Below are 21543 nucleotides of genomic sequence, written 5' to 3'. Positions count from 1 at the left end.
GCCACAAATATACAATGGAGTACATCATCTGAAAGCTTTTAGTGGGTTAAAAATAAACGCCAGCACTCCACAAACAGGGAGTGGTGATGATAGGATGAATAGACCACATGAAAAGACTGAAAAGGCGATAGTAAAGAGAAGAGGCTATGCTTTCTGAGAGTGGGCTAAAGTTATTCTTTGAGTTGAAGCTAAAGGGATCAAAGTGTACTTGGTTCTTTTTCCTTTCTTTGATTCTCTCTATTCCTACTAAGCTTGATCTTTTTCCTTCATTTCATCTTTTTTTTTTTTTTTTTTTTTTTTTTATACATACATACATACATACATACATACATACATACAATTTCTTTTTCATTCATTCTCCCTATCCTACTCTGGCTACTCGACACCATCTCCTCTACACATTTTCTCCTTTTAAGGAGTGAGGGATGAAGTAGAAGGGAATAGGAAGGGGTGGTGAAGTAGACACTCAGGTCTGCTGACTGATAACAGACTCCCCTTTGTGTAGCTCCGGTCAGACAGACACTTAGTTACATATTGACAAAGACCGCAGCATGACTTGGATTCTCATGATCCTCAGTACTCTTTCTTTAGTTCCTCTCATCCCCCACCTTTCTGCCCCCCCCCCCCCCCCCCCCCCTTTCCCACTTAATTGGAAACAGAAGTCAGAAATGGAAGAATGTATTTTCATTACACATGTGTGTTTGTGCACGCGCATGCACACACACACCACAGCTTTTCCTGGAACTCTCCCCCCTTGTCTCCCCAACAGCTGCTTGGCACTGACAGATGAGGAAAAAGCGTGTGTGTGTGTGTGCGCGCAATTGGCGGTAGTGTTTTCTTTCCAGAAAAGAGTTCTTCTGTGTATCATGGTTTTAACAAAAAGGCAGCTGGGACAATAAAACATGTGGATGTTAAGATGTCAGCATTCCACAACTGCGTCCATGTGGCTTGTGTATGTTTGTGTGCCTAGTCACACATGTGTGTTCTGCCCCAGTCATCTCCTTTCCTCCCCCACAATGACTAAGAGTAGCACGATGCAATGCTCCATAGCAGCCACTAGAGGTGCCATCTGCTCATAAATGAAAAGAGTGGGCTGTCTGTGGAAACCACAGAGCAGCCATTTTACAATGTGAACACCAGACCCCATTTTATGAATCAGCCATGATGTCAGCATAGCTAGGACTGATTCTATTGGCTAGAGCGCAGCTGGCACTGAAGCACTGTAGATTTCCACATGCACAAAGACACATGCTCCCTCACTGGGTCTCTGCTGCTCCCAAAGACAGACACACACACACACACACACACACTGACCTCGTGACATGATGCTGCTACCAGATCACTCGTCTTTTTCCAAACTGAGCTGTTTAGATTACTATCCAGATTAATCTTCTTTGTAGTATATCTATATACGAGTGTCTATTGTACAGGTCACCATATCAGTATTTGCATGTGTAAGGATCTCAGGGATTTGATGTTGTGCTTTAAGCATTAACTTAATTTCTTCCATTTTTAGATGGCATATCTTGAATTATTTCCTGTGACTGTCCGTTTCCTTGTTTGTGTCTCTCTGATGATGTTTATTTGTGTAAGCTTGCAACTTCCTTTCTTTATAACATTTCAGCTGTGACTTTCTCTTTGTGTTTGTGCAAGACAGTCATTTCCGCTCAGATGTCCTGATGGATTTTCCTATCCTGTGTGTGTCTGTGATTCCTGGCTTCCTGCTTTGGTTTCCTGGCCTCAGCAGGGACTAGTAATGAAACACTGAACATGCAGTAGTACTGCTGGTGGTGAAACACACAACTGAATATACTGATATAATGCAAACTATATGACAACACACATAAACAAACATACAAAGTCAAAGCCTAAGATATAAATGGTGGTTGACCATCAGTAGGGAGTTTCATAAAGCTGAAGCTAATACTGACAGAAACAATGGGCCTTTTTAAGGCTGCAGTCAACTGAATTGACTGTTCTGTGTATATCTGTGTGTCCTGAATGAATGGCTAAACTGAGAGACGAGGAGCTCATTAGGAGCCTGGCTCATTAACAGCCTGCTTGGCTGATAGGTGTCTCACATCGAGACAAAGCACTGTTTGACTGGACATATTGATGAGTGGACAGATGAAGGAAAGAACTGTGAAGCTGTTGTTGTCGCCGTTGTCTATGCGGAGAATAGATTACAGTGCCGCTGTTTGACCAAAATCATCTTTTGCTTTTCTAATAAACTGCACTTGAAGGTAAACACTCGAGTATGATACAGTGGAATCACTGAGGAAATTAAGAAATTAGACTGCTTATACAGTAGGGGTAGGTAACTGAATGGAACTGAAAATAGATTTTACTAACACTGATAATTAAGCACACATAAGGGTCGGTCCGTATCCGCATTTCTATTTCTGTTTTTGCCCTTCTACTTGCCTTCTCTGTGACATTAAAACCATAACTTTTGATGTCACTGCATCAGGTCATCTTTAGGCAGTTGAAGCAGGTAGTCTGCTGATGATGAAAGGTTTTTGCCGGCACCATTGTTGACTTTTTGCAGTAGCTTCTTTTTGTATATGTGTGGAGTTCTTGTATCTCAGCTTTATAAAGATGAGGCAAGGATGCAGCTATAGACAGGCTGATAAGTCTCAAATTGTGATTTAGTTGGAAAAGATACACTCAGGGTTATAGACCAGCATGCAGCAGAAGGGAAAACCATGTATTTTATGGACTAGTCGGCAAAACAAAATGTGAGTCCCTGCAAACCAGCAAGTTTTGTAATGTATCATCTGGTATATGCAGCTGATGGTTCTGCAATGTGCATACCAAATTTAAAGCAACATTGATGGAAAAACTCTGATGATAACACATTTATAAGACCATAACTATAGATGATTGATACATAGAGTCAGGTGATTTTATTGGTCTGGCTCTATGCACAGCTCTTGATTTGTCTTTCGATAAAATATCAAAAATCTATCCCAAATTTACTTCAACTCTTTTTCTGACCCACAACTGAAAATTCATTTAAACAATATAATGAGATACAAGTAGCTTATAAATATCAAGTACAAATGGTTAGATATTGATGGAAACAACAGTTGTGACATCTGGATCTCTGCTGACCCTAATGTGCCTGGCTATGTGTAGAGTGGGCTGCTATGTGGTCAAACCCGTGTTCATCATTCACTCCTCATTCTAATCTAGTTCACATCCTCCCCCACACTCTGACACATCCTTACAGTCACAATCCTGACCTTGTCAAAAGAAGTTAATGAAAAATGCCTCTGAGTGTGAGTGTGTGCAATAGGTGGGTGTGTCTATGTGCAGCGTGGTGAATCCAAACTTCAAATGCCTTACAGCGAACAACTGTCTGACCATATTTAAAAGGCCCACATGCTCCAGGGACATGTTTCCCCTGGTGCTGCAGCCATTTCATGTTAGTTCAGTTGTACCCCAAACCACTGATGTGATATTCCTGACACCTCCATGACACCATACAGTTTGGAGAAAATGAAAAAAGTAAAAGCTGTGCCAAGTCTGTCAGTTTATATAGCCATCACATGTGCCTTCTGTCCATCAATCAAATCCACTTTGTCTTTTATCCCACTAATGTCACTACCCCCCCCCCCCCCCCCCCCCCCCCCGGTGTTATTTCCGTTTAAGGGTACAAGTCATTTAAAATTATGAAAGATGACAAGAAAATTTTGTTACAAAGGCTCCTCTTTTTGCTTGCCGTAAGGGAATATAAAGTTTTCCTTGTCTCTGTCCATATCTACAGCTAAAAAGGAGCAGGATGGTGGGGATGAAAAGAAACCGGTGCAGAAGAAGAAGGTGAAAGAGCTGAAGATTCTTGACTCAAAGTCTTCACAGAATCTCTGTAAGTCCACTATCCTGATACCACTATATTCATGACCATGCTTTTTATGTATAAAATGGGGCATAATTAAGTAAGTCATGCTTCTTGTGTTTTTCTCATGAAGCTATTTTTCTGGGATCGTTCCGTATCCCTTATGAGGAGATCAAGAATGCCATCCTGCAGGTTAATGAGAAGGTCCTCACAGAGTCCATGGTTCAGGTATTGACTGAGTGTTGTTATGCATCTGTTCATTTGTATTATAAAATAAAATATAGTTATTTGATAAAAAGGATTTTCTCTTTCCTTTATTCCTATGTGTTACCTCTCATACTAGATTTATAGGTTTAATGTGTTTGACTGTCTGTAGACTGATAAGTGAAAAAATGAACTGGATGATGGTGTGTGCTTCATCTACACTTTTATTTCAGAGTGCCTGTTTTGTTGATTTTCAGCAAAATGACATTTTTATTTAACTTTATAAGGCTTTCAGTTACCCTGAAAGTCATATTAAGATCCTTATGACATAGTAAATAAAAATCCAACTTTTTCAAGCTTCTTCATGTGTCTTCCAGTATACATTTCTCTCATTGTCACTTAGAACCTGATCAAGCAACTGCCAGGACCAGACCAGCTGGGTGTCCTGGCAGATATGAAGGATGAATACGATGACTTGGCTGAGTCTGAACAGTTTGGAGTAGTGGTAAGGAAACTTGCATATACATGTGCAAATGAAAGCACAGGGAAAAAATAGACACTTCTCTTTGATAAGATGGTTATTGTTAAATTGTCAGCTGACTTGAAGCTGACTAACCACAAACTTGTTGTGGTGTCAGTATGAGTTGTAGAAAGTGTTGAGATGGTTCGTTTTCTAAGATGGTTTGTCAGTAAATTAGACACACAGAATGTCCTCATGCTGTTAAACAAAGGGGCTTTGTTCAACTGTAGATTTCGGTAATGGATGAACTCACTGCACTTACCCATAATTGCATGCTCTCAGACACGTGCAGACACACACACACTCACTGTAGCAACAAACAGGGAATGGTCTCGTATGCCCCTCTCTTGTTTTTCCAGATGTCCAGTGTGAAGCGGTTGATGCCACGGCTTCAGGCCATCTTGTTCAAGCTGCAGTTTGAGGAACAGCTGAACAACATCAAGCCGGATGTGGTGTCTGTGACAGCAGCTTGTGAAGAGCTTAGGAAAAGTGATACATTCGCCAGGTTGCTGCAGATCATCCTCCTTGTTGGGAATTATATGAATTCTGGCTCTCGCAATGGAGCAGCATTCGGCTTCTCCATATCATACCTGTGCAAGGTGAAGTGAAGGGGGATCATATGACACACACCCACAATAAAAACTGAATGAATCTACTGAAAATCCTGTATGTAACTGGAGAAATACTGACTTTTTTGTTGTTGTTGTTTTGTCTTGTTTGGCTCTTCTTCGGCTTCGTCATCATGGCTTCAGGTACAGGATATATACCGCTATTACTAGCATAAAGACTTGAGATAGTAAATTCTTCATCTTTAAATATTGCTACACTGAGTGTATAAACACTATACTGTACTTATAGTTGTACTTTTATCACATGTTTTAATAATAGAAACCGGGCAATAAAAGTCCAGTCAAAATGTACATTCAGGATTAGAAACTACTCACACCTATGTTGACATTGTGTCCTTTTTTAAAATACCTCTTTCTTCTAATTAGCTTCGTGACACAAAATCAGCTGATCTGAAACAGACACTGCTCCATTTCCTTGCTGACGTGTGCCAGGAGCAGTATCCTGATGTCATGAGCTTTGCAGATGAGCTCATTCATGTCGAAAAGGCCAGCAGAGGTGCGTGCGACATGTAACCCATATTATACATATTATTTTAGCAGATCTTTAAATAAAGTGTGCTTATATTGTTTCAGCAAATAGCACATCATACCTGAGATCTATTTAATGCTCTTATTCACTGTATCAGTCACTTCAAGTCAATACCAATATGACAAGCTTCATCTGTGGGTGCTTAGCAATGACAACATTTTCCTTGTCCATGGCAGTTTCTGCAGAGACAGTTCAGAAGAACCTAGAAATGATGGGCCGTCAGATCAAGAGCCTGCAGAAAGATTTGGAAACCTTTCCTCCTCCACAAAATGATAAGGACCTGTTCGCGGAGAAGATGTCGATATCCTTTCTATTCAGCTATTAAATAGAATTGCTCAGTTGGCCTCATTTAGTCAATGAGTTTTGTTTTTTTGTTTTTTAAAAAAAGAAATCAATGGAAATGTCATGTCGTGATGACAGTGCTTTTTGTGTTTTCTTGTGTTTGAATGACACTCCGGTGTACCTTAACACAATGTATTTACAGCTTTGTGAGCCATGCCCAAGAACAGTATGAGAAACTAGATCTGATGCACAAGAATATGGAAAAGCAATACAGTGATCTGGGAGACTATTTTGTCTTTGACCCGAAAAAGATCTCTGTCGAGGAATTATTTGGGGATCTCAACAACTTCAAAAACATGTTCCAGGTGTGTATGTGTAAGTCTAAACGAGTAAGGAAGTAAAAACAAGGTTGTTATGGTTTTCAGTCTTTTTTTTACCAACCTACGAAATGAATGTGTGTGTTACGAACAAAATTAAACACAAGTTCAGTTGCAAATAATGTAATGCATCAAAGGCAAATATCAAAAGGATTGACTGTACATCTGACTGTGTTGACAAAATAATGAGTCACTCCATTATATTATCTGTTTAAACATTTGGGAGGGCTCTACCTTAGATAACTTGTCTGCCAGTCATAAAGAATAATGGCCAGTACTGGTTTTGAAGTTTTGTGTACAAAACTTCATTCATCATATCCATCATACATGGGTTGCTTTATTCACTTTCACTCTTTCAATGTATGTAAGATATTCTTAAACGATTTCTGTGTTGAATTTATGTAGCTAGAACTTAATATATTTTCTACTTCTTTCCCTAACAGCAAGCAGTGAAGGAGAATCAGAAAAGAAAGGAGGCTGAAGAGAAGATCAAGAGGGCCAAGCTGGCGAGAGAGAAAGCAGAAAAGGAAAAAGAGGAGAAACTCAAGAAGAACCAGCTCCCTGACATCAACGCAGGTCACCTTTGCTGCATAATATATATTTATGTGCATGTCAATGAACTGGAGAGACACTTGCCACGTCTCTTCCTTTGCATTTCCCTCAGATTCCTGTTGGGGGCAGTCCGAGTCCACACATCTTGTGTGTGTGTGTGTGTGTGTGTGTGTGTGTGTGTGTGTGTGTAAGAGCAGCCCATTTATTGACCAAAGTTAATCTAATGTTGATGACCTGTTTTAAAGTAAACAAGAAACAATGATGCTTCACATAAACTGAGGACAGCATTGAAGTGCCTGACCTCTTTTCACTCCTCCAGTAATCATGAAATTTTCCACCCCCCAAAAGAATACAGAAATAGCTCCCAACTCTCCTTATCAGGAAAAAACATGTTTCCACTCTTCTGGTAATGCTTTTACACTTTAAAAATTGCTGGTAGCATTATTGTTCCCTTTAACAAACACATGCATTCTGACTCTCTCGTCCCTGTCTACACAGTAAGCACTCAAATCCTGCCTTGGAGACGCATATGTATACACAGACTTTTTCCCCCTTCTCTCAGTCTGTGACCTACTTTCAGTGCATTCCTCCTCTCTCTGGCTCCACTTATGTTCTGCAGAGCCCCTGCTTTTTCACTGTAGAAATGTGCTATAGCCTTGGTACTCTAAAGAGTGTGTGTGTGTGTGTGTGTGTGTGTGTGTGTGTGTGTGTGTGTGTGTGTGTGTGTGTGTGTGTGTGTGTGTGTGTGTGTGTGTGTGTGTGTGTGTGTGTTACAAATGACTATGTCATTTTGTTGTGAATGTTTTTTGTTTTGCTTTGCCCATGTGTTGAAGAAACATTATGGTGGCCAAAATATATGTGTGTGTGTGTGTCTGCTTTTCAAACTCTTACAAAAAGTCTTTCTGGGCTTTATTCTAGTAGTGCATGTTCCAGCTGGCTTCTTTTCTCTTCTCCCCTTCTTGCTTTTATTTTACCACTGCCAGGTTTTCCCCTTTAGCTCTCCTTTTGTATGCAGTTCATTTAAAGGGCAGTTCAAGCCACCAAGACTCCATTTAGAAAATTTTGCCTCAGTGTTTAAAGTATGGAAGATATATATAATAGAAAGTAAAGTTTCATGTTCAGCCTCTCGAGACGTGCACACATGGAACATAATAGTGCCTCAAAGATTAGTGTCTCTGTGCACACATTTAGTGGACAGGGATCATTTACATACAGGTGGAATATTTGACTGTCCTGTAGCCTGGAGTCCTTCTACACCCCCTATTTGAATTTAACCACACACAAATTTGGCACACCCACCCACCTGGTCTTTGTTCTGTATTTGTTTATAACCCTCATACTGGCTGCTATACAATGGCTGTTTTCAGCAGCTGTGCTTTCACACGCTGACATGTTCCTGGTTCCCTTTTTTCTGTCTCTCACGAATCTACTTGCATACCCTTACTATCTCATGAATTCTCTGAATGTTCCTTTGACTTTCTGTCTCTGTAAACATATAATACCAGTTGTTGGTTAAACCCTGGAAGGTCAGTGTGTGTTTGCAGTTTGTGGCCTTGCCATTCCCATTCCCATGTGAGTCAGACTTAGTGGAGTCTCAGTTTGCACATATTCTAAGCATGTGATGCTAGTTACTGTGTATAAATCATGTTGAGATTCTTTGGAAATCATTACATGTTGTCGTTTTTATAATTGACTCATTAAGTGCTTTGACTTGCCTTTTCTGACTCGCATAGCAAATATAAATACAGGGGTCAGTATACTAAACTGGCAGAGTATTTTGTTGCCACACCCAGTACTTGACATTCCAAGCTTTTTAGCTTTTTGCTCTAATTTTATCTGTTAAAAACAGTCTACTACTATCCCTAGGCCATCTTTGGCTATACACCAAAGCTTGCTGCTACTATTCCTTATTTCTACAGCTAGGTGTCAGTACAGTCTGTAAAAGAATACCTGAGACCATTTTTTTTTTTATCTATGTGGCAAAGGGTGTTTGCATGTCTGGTTTATCCTCACATAGATGCTTGTATGGGAACTACCACTGGGAGTGCCCGTGCTCCACACAGAGAGCAAGTGAGGAAACAGTAGTGTGGGGGAGGGTAGAGGAAGGAGGATAGTAGGGCAGCAGATGCTCTGGTGGGGATTAGACTGCAGTTGTCTCTTTGAAAAGGGGGTTAGAAGAGAAAGGCGCAAGCCACAAGAGGGGATGAGACAGGATAAGCCTGAGTTGCCTGATGTCTTCACTGCAGGTGACTGTGAAAAATGGAGAGATTCATGGCACATTAGAAAAACATTAGAAAAAAGATCTCTCCACTCACTGATTTTCTTTATCATGCTGTCATCTGCACGTTTGTCATCATCAACAGCTAAATTTTTCCAATTCTATTTTCATTTGTTGATGTGTGAACATCCATTAGGGGTGCTATTGATCTACACAAGATTATATGCTGTGGTGACGGAGCTGTGTGTGTGTGTGTGCGTGTGTGTGTGGGAGAGAGATGTGAGACGTGTCAGAGCGTGCGCGCATTTATTGCAAATCGGATCGAAAGAGACATCTTTAAGAGCTCACAGTCTAATGCCATTGCCCTAATTAATCCATCTTATGTTCTTACATGCTTTAGTCAGTAACTTACTGTTTGTGTCAAGCACTAAATATGTGTGTATTCCTTCTGCTTTTTATGGTCAGTAGTATTATTGAATCTTATATTTTTTAGGCTTATTTCAATGTATGATAATTAGTTAATTGACTTTCAAGTACCATTCAGTACCAATGAAAACCAGTGTCTTGTGTTTCCCCTTTATGTCACTTATTGCTAACAAAGTAAACTTGTAAAACTGCTTTTTGATTTAATAGTGTTGCTCAATACTATTGAGAGCACAGGCCCCTAGGCCTGTAAGCTGAATCTTCATTAGTTCAGTAATGTTTTATACACAGCTAGGTCATTGTTTGGTCCTTCAGTGCCTTCAATGCAGTGTTCCAAAACACAGTTGTGTGTTTGTGTGCTTGCAAGCATGTTTTAAGCCAGCCATGTGATTGACGCAAGCGGAAATTTGCCAGATGTGTTTCCCTTGAAGAAGAAAAATCTCTGATTTTGATCCCAGTGTGCAGTTCTAGGACATGGACATTAAGGGGTGTATATGAGCCACGGTAGTCTTGGGATGTGTGTAAGAGAGACTTTCTCTGACGTAACAGGCGAGACCATAGGCCATCTGCTTCATGGCTTACTGCAGGATTAAATATTGTGCGTGTGAGCAGAGCTGTGTGCTGTGTTTGGATGTGGGGGTTGGGGAACAAACAGAGAGACAGCATAAACCTTTAACCCCCAACCCCGCTGGCCCTTCCCCAGACCCCTCTGTCTCCATTCAGGTTCAAACAAAAATAATTAAAGCCATCTGCGTGAGTGCTGAGCCATGCCACTGAATGTTGCCCACAAAATAGTCAAAGTAGTACTCTCACATGTTGCTTTGAGATTGGGCATCCTGCCTGGTTTAACCCACCTTCTTTTATTTATTGCCACCTGACACTGAAGCTCTGTTGAAAATGTAGCTGTAAACAAAAGAGACCACCCATGTAAGCTGTACCTGTAAACTTATACAGATAAAAGGTTAATTTGTACCAGTTTAACTGGAAGCCACAATTATGCATTCATTCTGTTTATGTGGATTTGGTTTCAGCGGCTGTTTTTCCAATAAGTGTGGGCTTGTGTATATCTGAAGCAGTCTCCCTGAAAATGCATAGTGTAGCCCCTAGTATTGATTAAAATAATAAGCCTGTTATATTGGAGTTGTATGTGTGTGTCATGCATAGAAGTTAAAGTGCTTCATTACGTATTAATACTGATCTATCGTTTCTTGATTTATTACTGATTATGTTTTTTGATGGTGTTTACAGAGGATGATGAAACTGGTATCATGGATGGCCTGTTGGAGGCGCTGCAGTCCGGTGCTGCTTTCAGGAGAAAGAGAGGACCACGTCAAGCAGGTACTCACACACAAGCAAAACAGTAAATCTTCACAAAATATGCATATGTTTCCACGTTTCATGCGTTACTTGCTTTACAGATTTCAGTTTACTTCCACAGATATATAAGACTCATTTATTCTATCTCACTTTCCATTCTGTCTCCAATCTTCTCTCAACACAACAACAGATTTGTTTATGTTCCTTTGCCTTTGTTCCATCTGTTGCTCTGCTCACAGGCTGAGTTGTGGTAATATTCTTTCACCATGGTTATAGGGGCAAAGCCAGTGCAATCAGAGGCTGGCACAACAATAAAAGAAGAGGGAGAGTGCCAAGGGTGGGTGTGGACAGTAGGATACTTTAGGGAGAAACAACTGCTGAGGGTGTGGTGGTGGAGTAGGAAAATATGATAAATAATGACTGTAGGAGGGGGATGAAACCAGCCCGTAGGCAGAAAGTTTGTTGACGTGAGTGGGCAATACAAAAGTTGTGGTAAGTTATTGTCGGCAAAAGTATGAGGACACAGGTGCCTTTAGCAACTTCAAGTCAAGATATGTTTTGCTCTTTGTCATTTTGAGATTAAACTCCATTTACACCAAAGGATTTATGAGCAGAGTTGGACCCACATAGTCGTTACAAAATACCAATAGTTTTACAATTTTACACTAAAAGAGAAAATGTAAAAGTTTACATTATTATAGCCTTGGTGCTCTCAATTTCATTGACTTATTAGACATTGAAGTACTTTCTCCCACTTTCCTATTTTGTTTGCCATTCTGTGGCTTGTATGGCCTAGTAAGATCATGCAAATGAAAGTGAGGCAGCAGGAATTGTTAGTATAGTAACTTTGTAACATGATTCCTGGTTGTGAGTGGGAAAGTGTCCCGCTGCCCATTAGCTAAGAAAGAGAAAACTCTAGAGAGACCGTGTGTGTGTGTGTGTGTGTGTGTGTGTGTGTGTTCACACGCACTCTTGTGTGGGTTCAGTTTTCGCACATAAGCAGAGTTGTGGAAGAGTTTGTGCAACCCGATCCCTTTCACAATAGAAGCCAGATGTGAAGCACTGGTCCTGAATTGCACTAAGACCCAGAAGGTAGTCCCTGCTCTTTTCTCTTCCTACTAATCTGTTGTTTTTTGTTTTTTTTATACAACTCTTTCAATTCTTTATTTTGGACTCAGAATTGATAATCTTTGAAAACTTTTGGGTTCTTTTTGGACCCCACTTCCATCTATAAAAACTGGTGGACCTTCAGTGTATGTTAAACCAAAACATTCTTTAATTTCCTCCAGACATTTTGTTTGTGAAAAGTAGAACGGATAAACATCCTTGGGGCTGAGCTGTTCCTTGTAGAAATCCTACATTTTGTGACTGTTTTGTGACTGTTCCATGTCACCAGAGTGCTAAATTGGACTGCCAGGGAAAAAAGATCTGAAGTCAGGCAGATCCAGCCTCCCTGACTTTAAAGGAATATCTCAAGTCTTACTTACAATGAGAATAGCTTTTTCAAATAAATACAGTTATAGGTATTTGTCCCTTTTTTTTTTTTTAATCTGTTGTTACTCTCTCTCTTTTCCACATTTCAGTTACCTCTCAGATGTAATTTTCAGACTAAAAGGGGGAAAAAAGCAGAAAAACAAATAAAGTAACAAATAGCTCAGGCTCATCACCACTAAACTGGCTGAGATAGCAGTGAAAATTAAAATGAAGGGAGAAGCAGGAGCAGGGAAGAAAGAATGGGGCCCACTTGAGGACTCAGTCATCCATAATGCTGTTGGGCCACCTCACACTCCCAACAGGAAATACCTGAACATGTGTATGTGAAAGAAAGGGAGGGAAAGAGCTTTCCTCCCTGCACATACTTCTGTGGTAGGAGATTGTCGGAAAATATAAGTGGCTCGATGTATCACATCTCTGCTTAGTCCCTCCCCCCTGTCTCCTCTCTTACCCCATGGTGTCATTTCTGTTTTTGTTCTGCCAAAGTTCAGGCTTTTCCATGGAGAATGTGGAGGGTGTGAAGCAGTGCTGTTTTTTTGTTTTTTGTTTTTTGGTGGCATTCTTATCCTTGTTAGGAGTTTTTCCTGACTGGTATTCAAAGGTTTCTCCTTTCCACTATGCCCACTTTGCTTCTTAATGCCAGGAAGAGCCTTGAGTCTTTCACCTACACAGCAGGAAGTGTATGTGTATGTGTTTGCACACATGTTTGACTAGCCAGTTGAGTCATAAGTCTTAATTTAGTAAAGCTGAAGTAGGAGGCACATCCTGACTCTGGCTCAACACATCTGGCACCAGTGAAGCCACAGGCAGCCTTACAGAGCAGGGAAAAAATATTGTATGTATGTATAACCCCTTCACAGATGTTATGTATAATATCATATGTGTTTAAAAAATGTTGCACACAGGGTAAATTGAAAAAACATAAATACAAGTCAGAGTACAAGTACATTTTTTTCTGTCTCTGTTATGTAGTAACACATCACTAAGGAAACGCAGTTCTGTGAAAAGGTTATTCATAATCTTATCACAGGGAGATAATGTGAGGTAGATGCATCTAAACTGTAAAGACTCATAAAAGTGGCATCATTGAGTTTCTCAAATCCCCCATCCTTTCTTGTTTTGACATTTATTAACAAATACCAGTAGGTGGGGCACTTGGTTGCAGGTTTTGCCTCCAAGTATTTTCTTTTCCTCGCAGTTAAAGCACAAATAGTGTTATTACAGATCGGATGTTATGAAATGGGTCCAATCATTAATGCCCTTAAAAGTATTTTCTCTTGGGTTTCATTGTGACTATATTTTATAACCTAACATTAAAACCCTAAAAAGGAGTTCCTGCTGCAACACACCCTGATTTCATAATTTTGTTGAATGAGAAACGGGAACTGAGGCAGAGCAAACTTGATTAGCTTAACACTGAAAAGTGATAATCAAAACCACAATAAATAAGACAGTATACATGTATGTGTCTACTCACTTTCAGTCTAAATATGCTACTAATACTGAAGTTTTTACTGTTTGTTTATATTGTTTTATATATGCATTATATTCTTCTTGACAAATGTAGCCCTCATCTGCAGATAGACTTAAGATGGTGCATTGATTGCTCTTCATTAAACAAAATAAAATATGTAATGGGGCTGTAAGTCATTCAGGCTTGTTTAGAGTCATAACACAAGCCACTGTAGTCTAATGATATTTACTTATCTATACTAATGTCTAGACTTCCATCTTTCCTCTTGAATAAAAGTAACTGCTCCCAGTCCAACATTATTGGTTCAGTTTCAGTCATTACTGTTGCGGGTACAGAAAGAATTTCAACATAGCAGTGTAGAAACCCTACAGCCAGCTTACTGAAGGTATTTATCTGTTTTGCATTTATTGGCAGATAATAGAGAAAAATGTTTGGGTTTTGTGAAAAGTACATTTAAGACTGTCTCGTTACACCAGAGGTGTTGTTTATAGATCATAGTTGAAAATGTGGCAACAACACCACACACTCTTTGCAATTCATATATACAAGTGATATCCTATTGTAAAATGATATATAACCTGTGTAACAACACTAAGCTTTTATAGCCTTCTTACACACACACACACACACACACACACACACACACACACACACACAGAGAGAGAACAAAGAGTTATACTTGTATAAAAATATTTAGTTGAAATACAACAGCCTCAAATGTTATTTTTGTTTACTGTTTTTGTCTGTGGAGCTGTTGATTGATTGCTATTGTGGAGACCTTCCTCCCTTCTCTCCTCTTTGTTTCCTACCCTTACAGCTGCTGCAACTGTAGACGTCACGAACTCAGTTTTAAAAGATTACTAAGGGGACGTATTGAGTGTGTTGTCACGCTCATTTTTTCACAGCGTGACTGAATGGGTAGCCACGAGGCTGTGGAAGCTATAAAACTCCTCACCTTTGACCTGCACCTCAGCTCACTTTGTCCATGTGGGAGTGTTGGCTGCGTCGAATGAGCAGACTGTATGGGGGATCCTCAGCTGTCTGCCCTCCGTCTGTCTACCCCCTTCTTAAACACACACACACACACACACACACACACACACACACACACACACACACACACACCCACACCCCAGATGCTCGCATGCCAACAAAGGCACACATGGATGTTTGCATACCCATACATGCACTCAAACTGGCAAATTTCATTCCAGAAGACAGACAGACTTGCATCCAGCACTATCAGTGTTTTGGTTTGAGCTTTAGATTTTTAGCTTTGCGTCTGTCTGTTACTTTGCAGAAACATAGACAGCTTGGATACATCAGGCTAATTTCGTTGTGTTCAGAGCCATTTAAGTAGAGGAATGACGTGTCTATGAACACACAAGAAACCCATCTGCTGGGTCATGACCCCTGCTAGAGCAACCAATCATAGTAGCAACTAGCTGACAAAGCACCAATCACAACAGAGCGACAGACATAAAGGACTTAGCAACAATAGAGGCACACGCCAGCTCTGCAGACCGTCCACTCCTACTAAAACAGAAAAATACCCCTTCACAGATGTTCACAAACACACACGCATTCATACTAGTGAGACAATTTAGAACAATGGGAGGGTGCTCATCAATATCAATGTCAAGCCATAACTAGAAAACTGGTGAGGTCACATGCTTGCTTAATACCCACTGAGGCAATAAAGGTCGACGACACCAGTATGCACCAGTTGACAGTGACCTAAAATTCAAGCTTATGCATCAATACTTAACCCACAGACACTAGTGGTGTCAGATGACGTCACTTTTCCCACAGTACTTTATTGCAGAGCAGCGCTGTGTTACACAGTGCAACCTGAGGAGGGCGATACAAGTCCCTGCTAAGTTGGAGAAACTGATGGAGGTCCAGTCTGCATCTGCAAACACACCATCATCCTATATGTGGCACCATGTTGTGTTGTGACTGTGGTTTTTCTAAAGATTCTGTAGAGTCAACAAAGGGTGTGAAGATGGCTGCTCCCTTGTAATACCGCCATATGGATTTCATACTCATTATAGTGGGGCAGTTAAATCTGTGATGAAAGATAAGGGTGAGATTTTTACCTTAACAAAAGAGCTAAGCTAGTTCTTGTTACAGTCTCCTCTCCATCTGTCCTACACTTGCCCGTCTGCAAATCCTCTCATCACTTTCCTTCCTGTTTCTCTATTTTCTCCTCATAAAGGCAGCAGTATGCACTGTACAACAAAGCATTCTTATGTTAATCAGGTAGTCATTATAAAGACTCCTGCGGTGTAATTTGTTACAGATGATCTTTCACTATACTTTTTGTGCCACTGACCAACCTCCTGTGTGCAAACACACAAATTCAATCTCACACTCATCAGTAAATAAACCCCAAAACAGTCTTTGTGTAAGTCCTGATATCTCATTTCCTGTTGTAACAACCAGCCCTCATAACAGTTACATGGATCATTTAGTCAATATCAGATCTAGTATGTTTATGCAACACACATGCTGAAAACTTCCTGTTTGTTTATAATGGCGTTTGGTGAAGAACTGTTGCATTTCTGAAAAGTATGAAGGCTCTTTGATACGTTTCAGGATCAAAAAAATGCTGCGTGTTTTCTCTCAGGCTTGAAACGGCTCCTTCCAGTGATCTATGAGATATCTAACAGCTGTTTTCACAATATTAATCTTTACACATGAAATCAGTTGTTTGCTTTTCATTTGTTGAATGTGATTGGTCAGGGAGAATTGAATATATCTTTGTGTAGTTTGGATCTGAAAGCTTTAAACAGTAAGATCTTTTCACTTTGCCTAAATATGCAAATCTGTGTCGAGATGTATCTGTTGTTTTTGCTTTATACATCTTTATTACTTTATGTGGCAGAAATATTTGCATGTTATGCCATATTGGACCATTTCATAAAGAAAAACATCCATCATGGAAATCTGGTTGAGAAAAAAAAAATCTATATAATTGTGTTGATTTTCTTTTGGCTGTGGGTAAAACCAGAGTGGCATCAGAAGTTCTTCTAAGCAGTGTTCAGTGGGAAGAAAGGGATACCCACTAAACTCATTAGGTGTGGGTTATAATTGAAAACATTTCAATATATCATGTAGATTGCCAGCCTTTATTACTTGTGTTTATGTTATATTTAAAAAATACTTTGATGTTCTTTTTAAAACTTCAGTCTGTTCATGTATTCACTTCTTACACATATTAGTTCACACATGTTAACTATGTTTAAATGTAGTTACCTTCAGAGTTTCTTCTCCATACTTCAATCAGTAGGTTTCTGTCTACATTCATATTTTCTCATCCTGCTTCCAATGTAACAACCTTCTCATCCTGACTTGTATCACCTCTTCTCACCTCCTCTTCTGTTTTCTCTCTCAAGAGGGAAGTGGAGGAGGATGAGAGAGGCAAGGAGCTAGGTCTGACAGCCTTTGAAGAGGCTTTTCTCTGTAGGCTGGAATTTTTAGGACAAGCTCAGCACAGGACACATACTCTCTCTCACACACACACACACACACACACACACACACACACACACACAGACACAGTTTCTGGATCATTTGCATAATTTCTAATTAGTAAGTTTATAAGTGAGGGACAAAAATAGAGACGGAGGAAGTATGAAAGTACACTGAGGAGAAGATAAAGTGCACCCATGTACCGGTGTTTATGACAGGGGAGTAATCTCTCATAGGAAAGGGTGTAAGGTGATAATTTGATATACTAGCTGTCTGTGTGCTGCTCAGACCAGCTGAGACTCACAAAGAAGACAAGCCTAAATCTACAAATACTCCTTCTCCTCTTTCTCCCCAGACTCAATTGTGTCTTTGTCACAACTAGTTCTGGAGACCTGCTTGGTAACTTTGTGTGTGTTTTTTGTGGTGCTTTTTGTTCTACTCCTGTGAGAACCATACAACAAGTCTCGATATGTTGTATGTGCTACCATGATTAATTTGCATGTGTGTGTCTGTTGGTGTGCTGGATTAATCTGCATTTTTTTTCTCCTCGACATTCACGTGTGGATTTACTGATGTTTTTTGAGGATTGGAGTTTCTGAATAAACATCAAGCATAAAATAACAGCAAACACAATCTCCCACTGACCTATATAATTCAAAATGGCTGCTGCTGCACAGCTGTCCTCCCACACATGAGAGTGAGGAGTGCTAAAGGATAGATTGAGGGAATGAGAGAAAGCCAGGCTGCTGCTGGTGCCTGTGTGGGAGGAAAGGAAAAGACGGTAAGCAGGTAGAAGAATAAAAACGAAAGCATCCTCAGGGCACGATCTGTCACGCTTGTTCTGTTTCTCTGTCTGTCCATGTGTATCTAATCTCTTCTCTCTGCTTCCAGTATTCCTCATGTATATAAATAATATATACATAACTTCCTATTTGTGTCACTTCAAGTCCTCCCCTTGCAGCTTTTCCTCATCTGACTCAGTTCCTTCTTCTGTCTCATTTTCATTCATCCCTGTCTCTTTAATCTTCCCACAGTATGAATCATCCCGCTTTTCATGGTGTCTTACCCCTTTTTACTCTCCCCTCCTCATTTTACACACACATTCTCCATTTCTGCATTTTATCATCCCGCTTTTCCTTCCTCCATGCATTTCTACACTTTCTCCAGTTTTTTCACTGCTTAAGACCACGTTGTGCGTAATCTGACATTAGAAGTGAGTTGCTCCAAATATGACGCTAATCCACATACATGCACAGCCCCAATACTCGTGTGTGTGTGTGTGTGTGTGTGTGTGTGTGTGTGTGTGTGTGTGTGTGTGTTATTATAGGTACATACTTGTGAATGCGTTTGCATCTTAGTGGCTGGTTTGTTAACTAATTAAACCATTATATTTGAATTGCAGAATGGTTGCAGATTTCATCATAGTATTTATTTGATATGTCACCTCATGGCATGCGCTGATGTTTCTTATGGGTTTGGTATGATTAAAAATGATGTCTGACTTTGTTGCGTTGTCTTTGTTTCTTTGTTCTTGTCAGCCAACCACCGACGAGCTGGAAATGTGGTGACCAACATTCTGGCCAAAGAGCTGATGCAGGAAGATAAGCCTTCATTGGGTAAACCTTCTGCAAAAAAGTTAAAGTCAGATGATAAAGTGGAGCCAAAACTAGAAGAAGCAGAGTCATTAGAGGACTTGCTTGAGTCTGCGACTTCTCGGTCTAATTAGGTACCCAGGTAGAAGTTTGTTTTTCTTTTTTTCTTTGTTTAGTTTTGATTTTTTTTTTTTTTTAACCTATACAGCCAGTCTATCTAAAGTCAGATTTATCTTTCTTAGGCATTCCAGGGGCCAATAATCATCTGCTATTAGTTTACTGAATAAAGGCCTGCTTTCTTTTCCATAAATGTCTTAAAAGGACAGTCTTTTAAAATAACATTGTTTTTTGAGACGACAGAGAGATGCAGAACTTAAGGGCGGGGCTCTCACCTCAGTTTCAACCTCTGCATGGTCTTCACCAGCCTTGAGAACTCTGACACTGTCATAAAGATTGAATTGCTTTTTCCATCACATGCACATAAGGTGTTCATGTTGTTTTTTTTGTTTTTTTTTTGTTTTTTTTTCTGTTTCTCTTTATTTCTACATCACTCGGTTCACCTGTCACTCAAAGGACATCTTTAGCCATTCCAAAGACTTACTCAGGAGGATCCACTTTGTTTCTTTTATCTTTCTTCCCCTTCTTTTTTTGGTTATTCCCAGATTTAGACTGAGAATGTGTGGATTTTGGCACATCCTGCATCATCTTGTCAGGATGTTCCAGCCAAGACCACTTTGCTGTTTGTTTTTTGTTGATGTTTTCTGTTTTTAAAGAGATGAAACAATTTTCTTTGTAATTATTTGTTATTCCGTATGTTACTGCTTGTAATCATTTTACTGTATTATTCAAAGTGCCAACTGATAGAAATCCAGTCTTATCATTTCACTTCTGTGTTTAATACGGTCACAGTTTGCACTGGTCCTGCCTGACACCTCATCAACAGCAGTTATCACCTGGGTTTATATTTCAGCATGTTCTTTAGCGAGAAAGGGCATAGCGCACAGGTGTCCGTGTGCTTAAAGGGAGGGATTAATTATATAAACTTGTCTGTTACCATATGTGCCCATATCATTTATATGAAACATGAACATGATTATTCACACAAAATCTAAGGCAAGATAGTCGACAGCAAAAATGTTCTTCCACAGAGTCCAACCAAAACAAATATTGCTTTTTCAGAGGGTGTTTCCATGCACACCCAGCCTGAGCAGTTCACATGCCTCTGTGTTTGTATATGAAAAAGTCTGTGTGAAGTAGCTGCCTATATTTAGTCAGTTTCCTACATGTGTGTTTGTGCTTGTACGTTTGTATGTACTGCCATCTGTAATTACTGTATGGTACCGACCATGCTGTCATAAATGTTAGGTTTCATGAACAGCGTTTTGGTCTTTCTGCTGAAGATAAAGCATACTGGAAAACTGCCCAAAAACTGCTGAGATATACGTGTGCGTGCATGCGTGCACGCTTGTTTCCCGCCCACTGAACTGCAGCAGTAGTTTTTGAATGTCTGGCTGCGTTTCTATTTGTTTTCAGCCATCAGCATACATGTTGCCATGATGTTGTGGTGTACTATTTGACAGGAATCTGGTGAGATGATGCAAGCTGCTCCATGCAATATTTATTACTATGCAAGCACATTATTGTAGCGCGCTCCCCAGACGTGATACCTAGTCAGTCTCAGGATGTACAAACCGCTGGCACACCTCGCACACTCTTGAATAAACCTGCTGGTTCAAGGTCAGTGCTTCATGGCAGTGATGACTGAGAAAAATCCTTTTAGCTCCAAAACTTCATGACATCACCAGTATCGTTATTCCATCTTCCTATAAGAATGTGCCGTCTTTGGACAAAATGATAATTAAACACAAAAGGAAATAAGATGACGCACTGGAGCGCTTCCAGTGATGGTGCATCATTTTTTTATCAAATAACACTGAGAATAACAAATATTTTGTTGCGCCTCATCTCAAGCACAAATATGTCGTAGCTGTATTTAAATGGTTGACACTGTTGCTGTTTTAATGTCTGCAATATTTTGCCTATGACTTCAAGTGCACACCTGTAGATTGATTGTGTGTAATGCACCCTGAAAAACAAATGTTTTTGAAGTGAGGAGCAAGGGAAAACTAGAGGAGGTAAATGATGTCACTGGAATATTTTTGCAAATTTGAGTTTTTCCTTTTCTCAACAAGTCCTTTTTCTTTTTTTTCTTCTTTTTTTTTTTTTTTTTTTTTAAGATATTGTTTTCTATGTAAATTTTAAACGATTATTTTAATGTAATTTTTTCCCCAGAGATTTCTGTATGGCTATATAACAATGCACCCAGTTGTCGTTTGTTACACTGAACTATTATTAAAAATGTCTTAAGTAATTTATCGGTGCGTGTGTCCTTTTGTTTTTTTTGTTTTGTTTTTTTTTTTTCATTATGTCGTTCGTGTAATTTCCAGCTTGGTTCTATTCCTGTATGATTGCCAAAATAAACTCTCTTCGGTGCACTTTGGCCGATGCTACTTTCTCCTCCGCTCCTCCCCTCTCCTGATGTAAACACATTGGGCAGTAAAGCATCAGACAGGCACTGCACTTTGATACTGCAATTTTATTGCCAAAAAGCAGCAAAAGA

The 21543-nt window shown here is 39.8% G+C and overlaps 1 protein-coding gene across 2 annotated transcripts in view; it reads left to right on the top strand.

The window, feature by feature from the left end:
- The first annotated feature begins 3662 nt into the window (after positions 1-3662).
- Positions 3663-21543, top strand: part of LOC145419306 (protein diaphanous homolog 1-like) — a 34117-nt gene continuing 16236 nt past the window's right edge. The window contains exons 1-10 of one of the 2 annotated variants that reach the window (XM_080288892.1): positions 3668-3868; positions 3972-4066; positions 4446-4547; positions 4922-5161; positions 5558-5687; positions 5897-6022; positions 6204-6367; positions 6823-6955; positions 10821-10910; positions 18870-21294. In XM_080288892.1, coding sequence (XP_080145018.1) covers positions 4058-4066; positions 4446-4547; positions 4922-5161; positions 5558-5687; positions 5897-6022; positions 6204-6367; positions 6823-6955; positions 10821-10910; positions 18870-19057 — 1182 coding nt within the window. In that variant the 5' untranslated portion in view covers positions 3668-3868; positions 3972-4057 and the 3' untranslated portion in view covers positions 19058-21294. Of the gene's footprint in view, positions 3869-3971; positions 4067-4445; positions 4548-4921; positions 5162-5557; positions 5688-5896; positions 6023-6203; positions 6368-6822; positions 6956-10820; positions 10911-18869; positions 21295-21543 lie in introns of those variants that run through there. The other variant, XR_013901412.1, reaches the window with a different exon arrangement.

The sequence above is a fragment of the Astatotilapia calliptera genome, chromosome 2 (assembly GCF_964374335.1).
Source record: "Astatotilapia calliptera chromosome 2, fAstCal68.1, whole genome shotgun sequence".
Classification (NCBI taxonomy): domain Eukaryota; kingdom Metazoa; phylum Chordata; class Actinopteri; order Cichliformes; family Cichlidae; genus Astatotilapia; species Astatotilapia calliptera.
The sequence above is the reverse complement of the archived record's forward strand: the minus strand, read 5'-3'. Positions and strand labels throughout refer to the sequence as shown.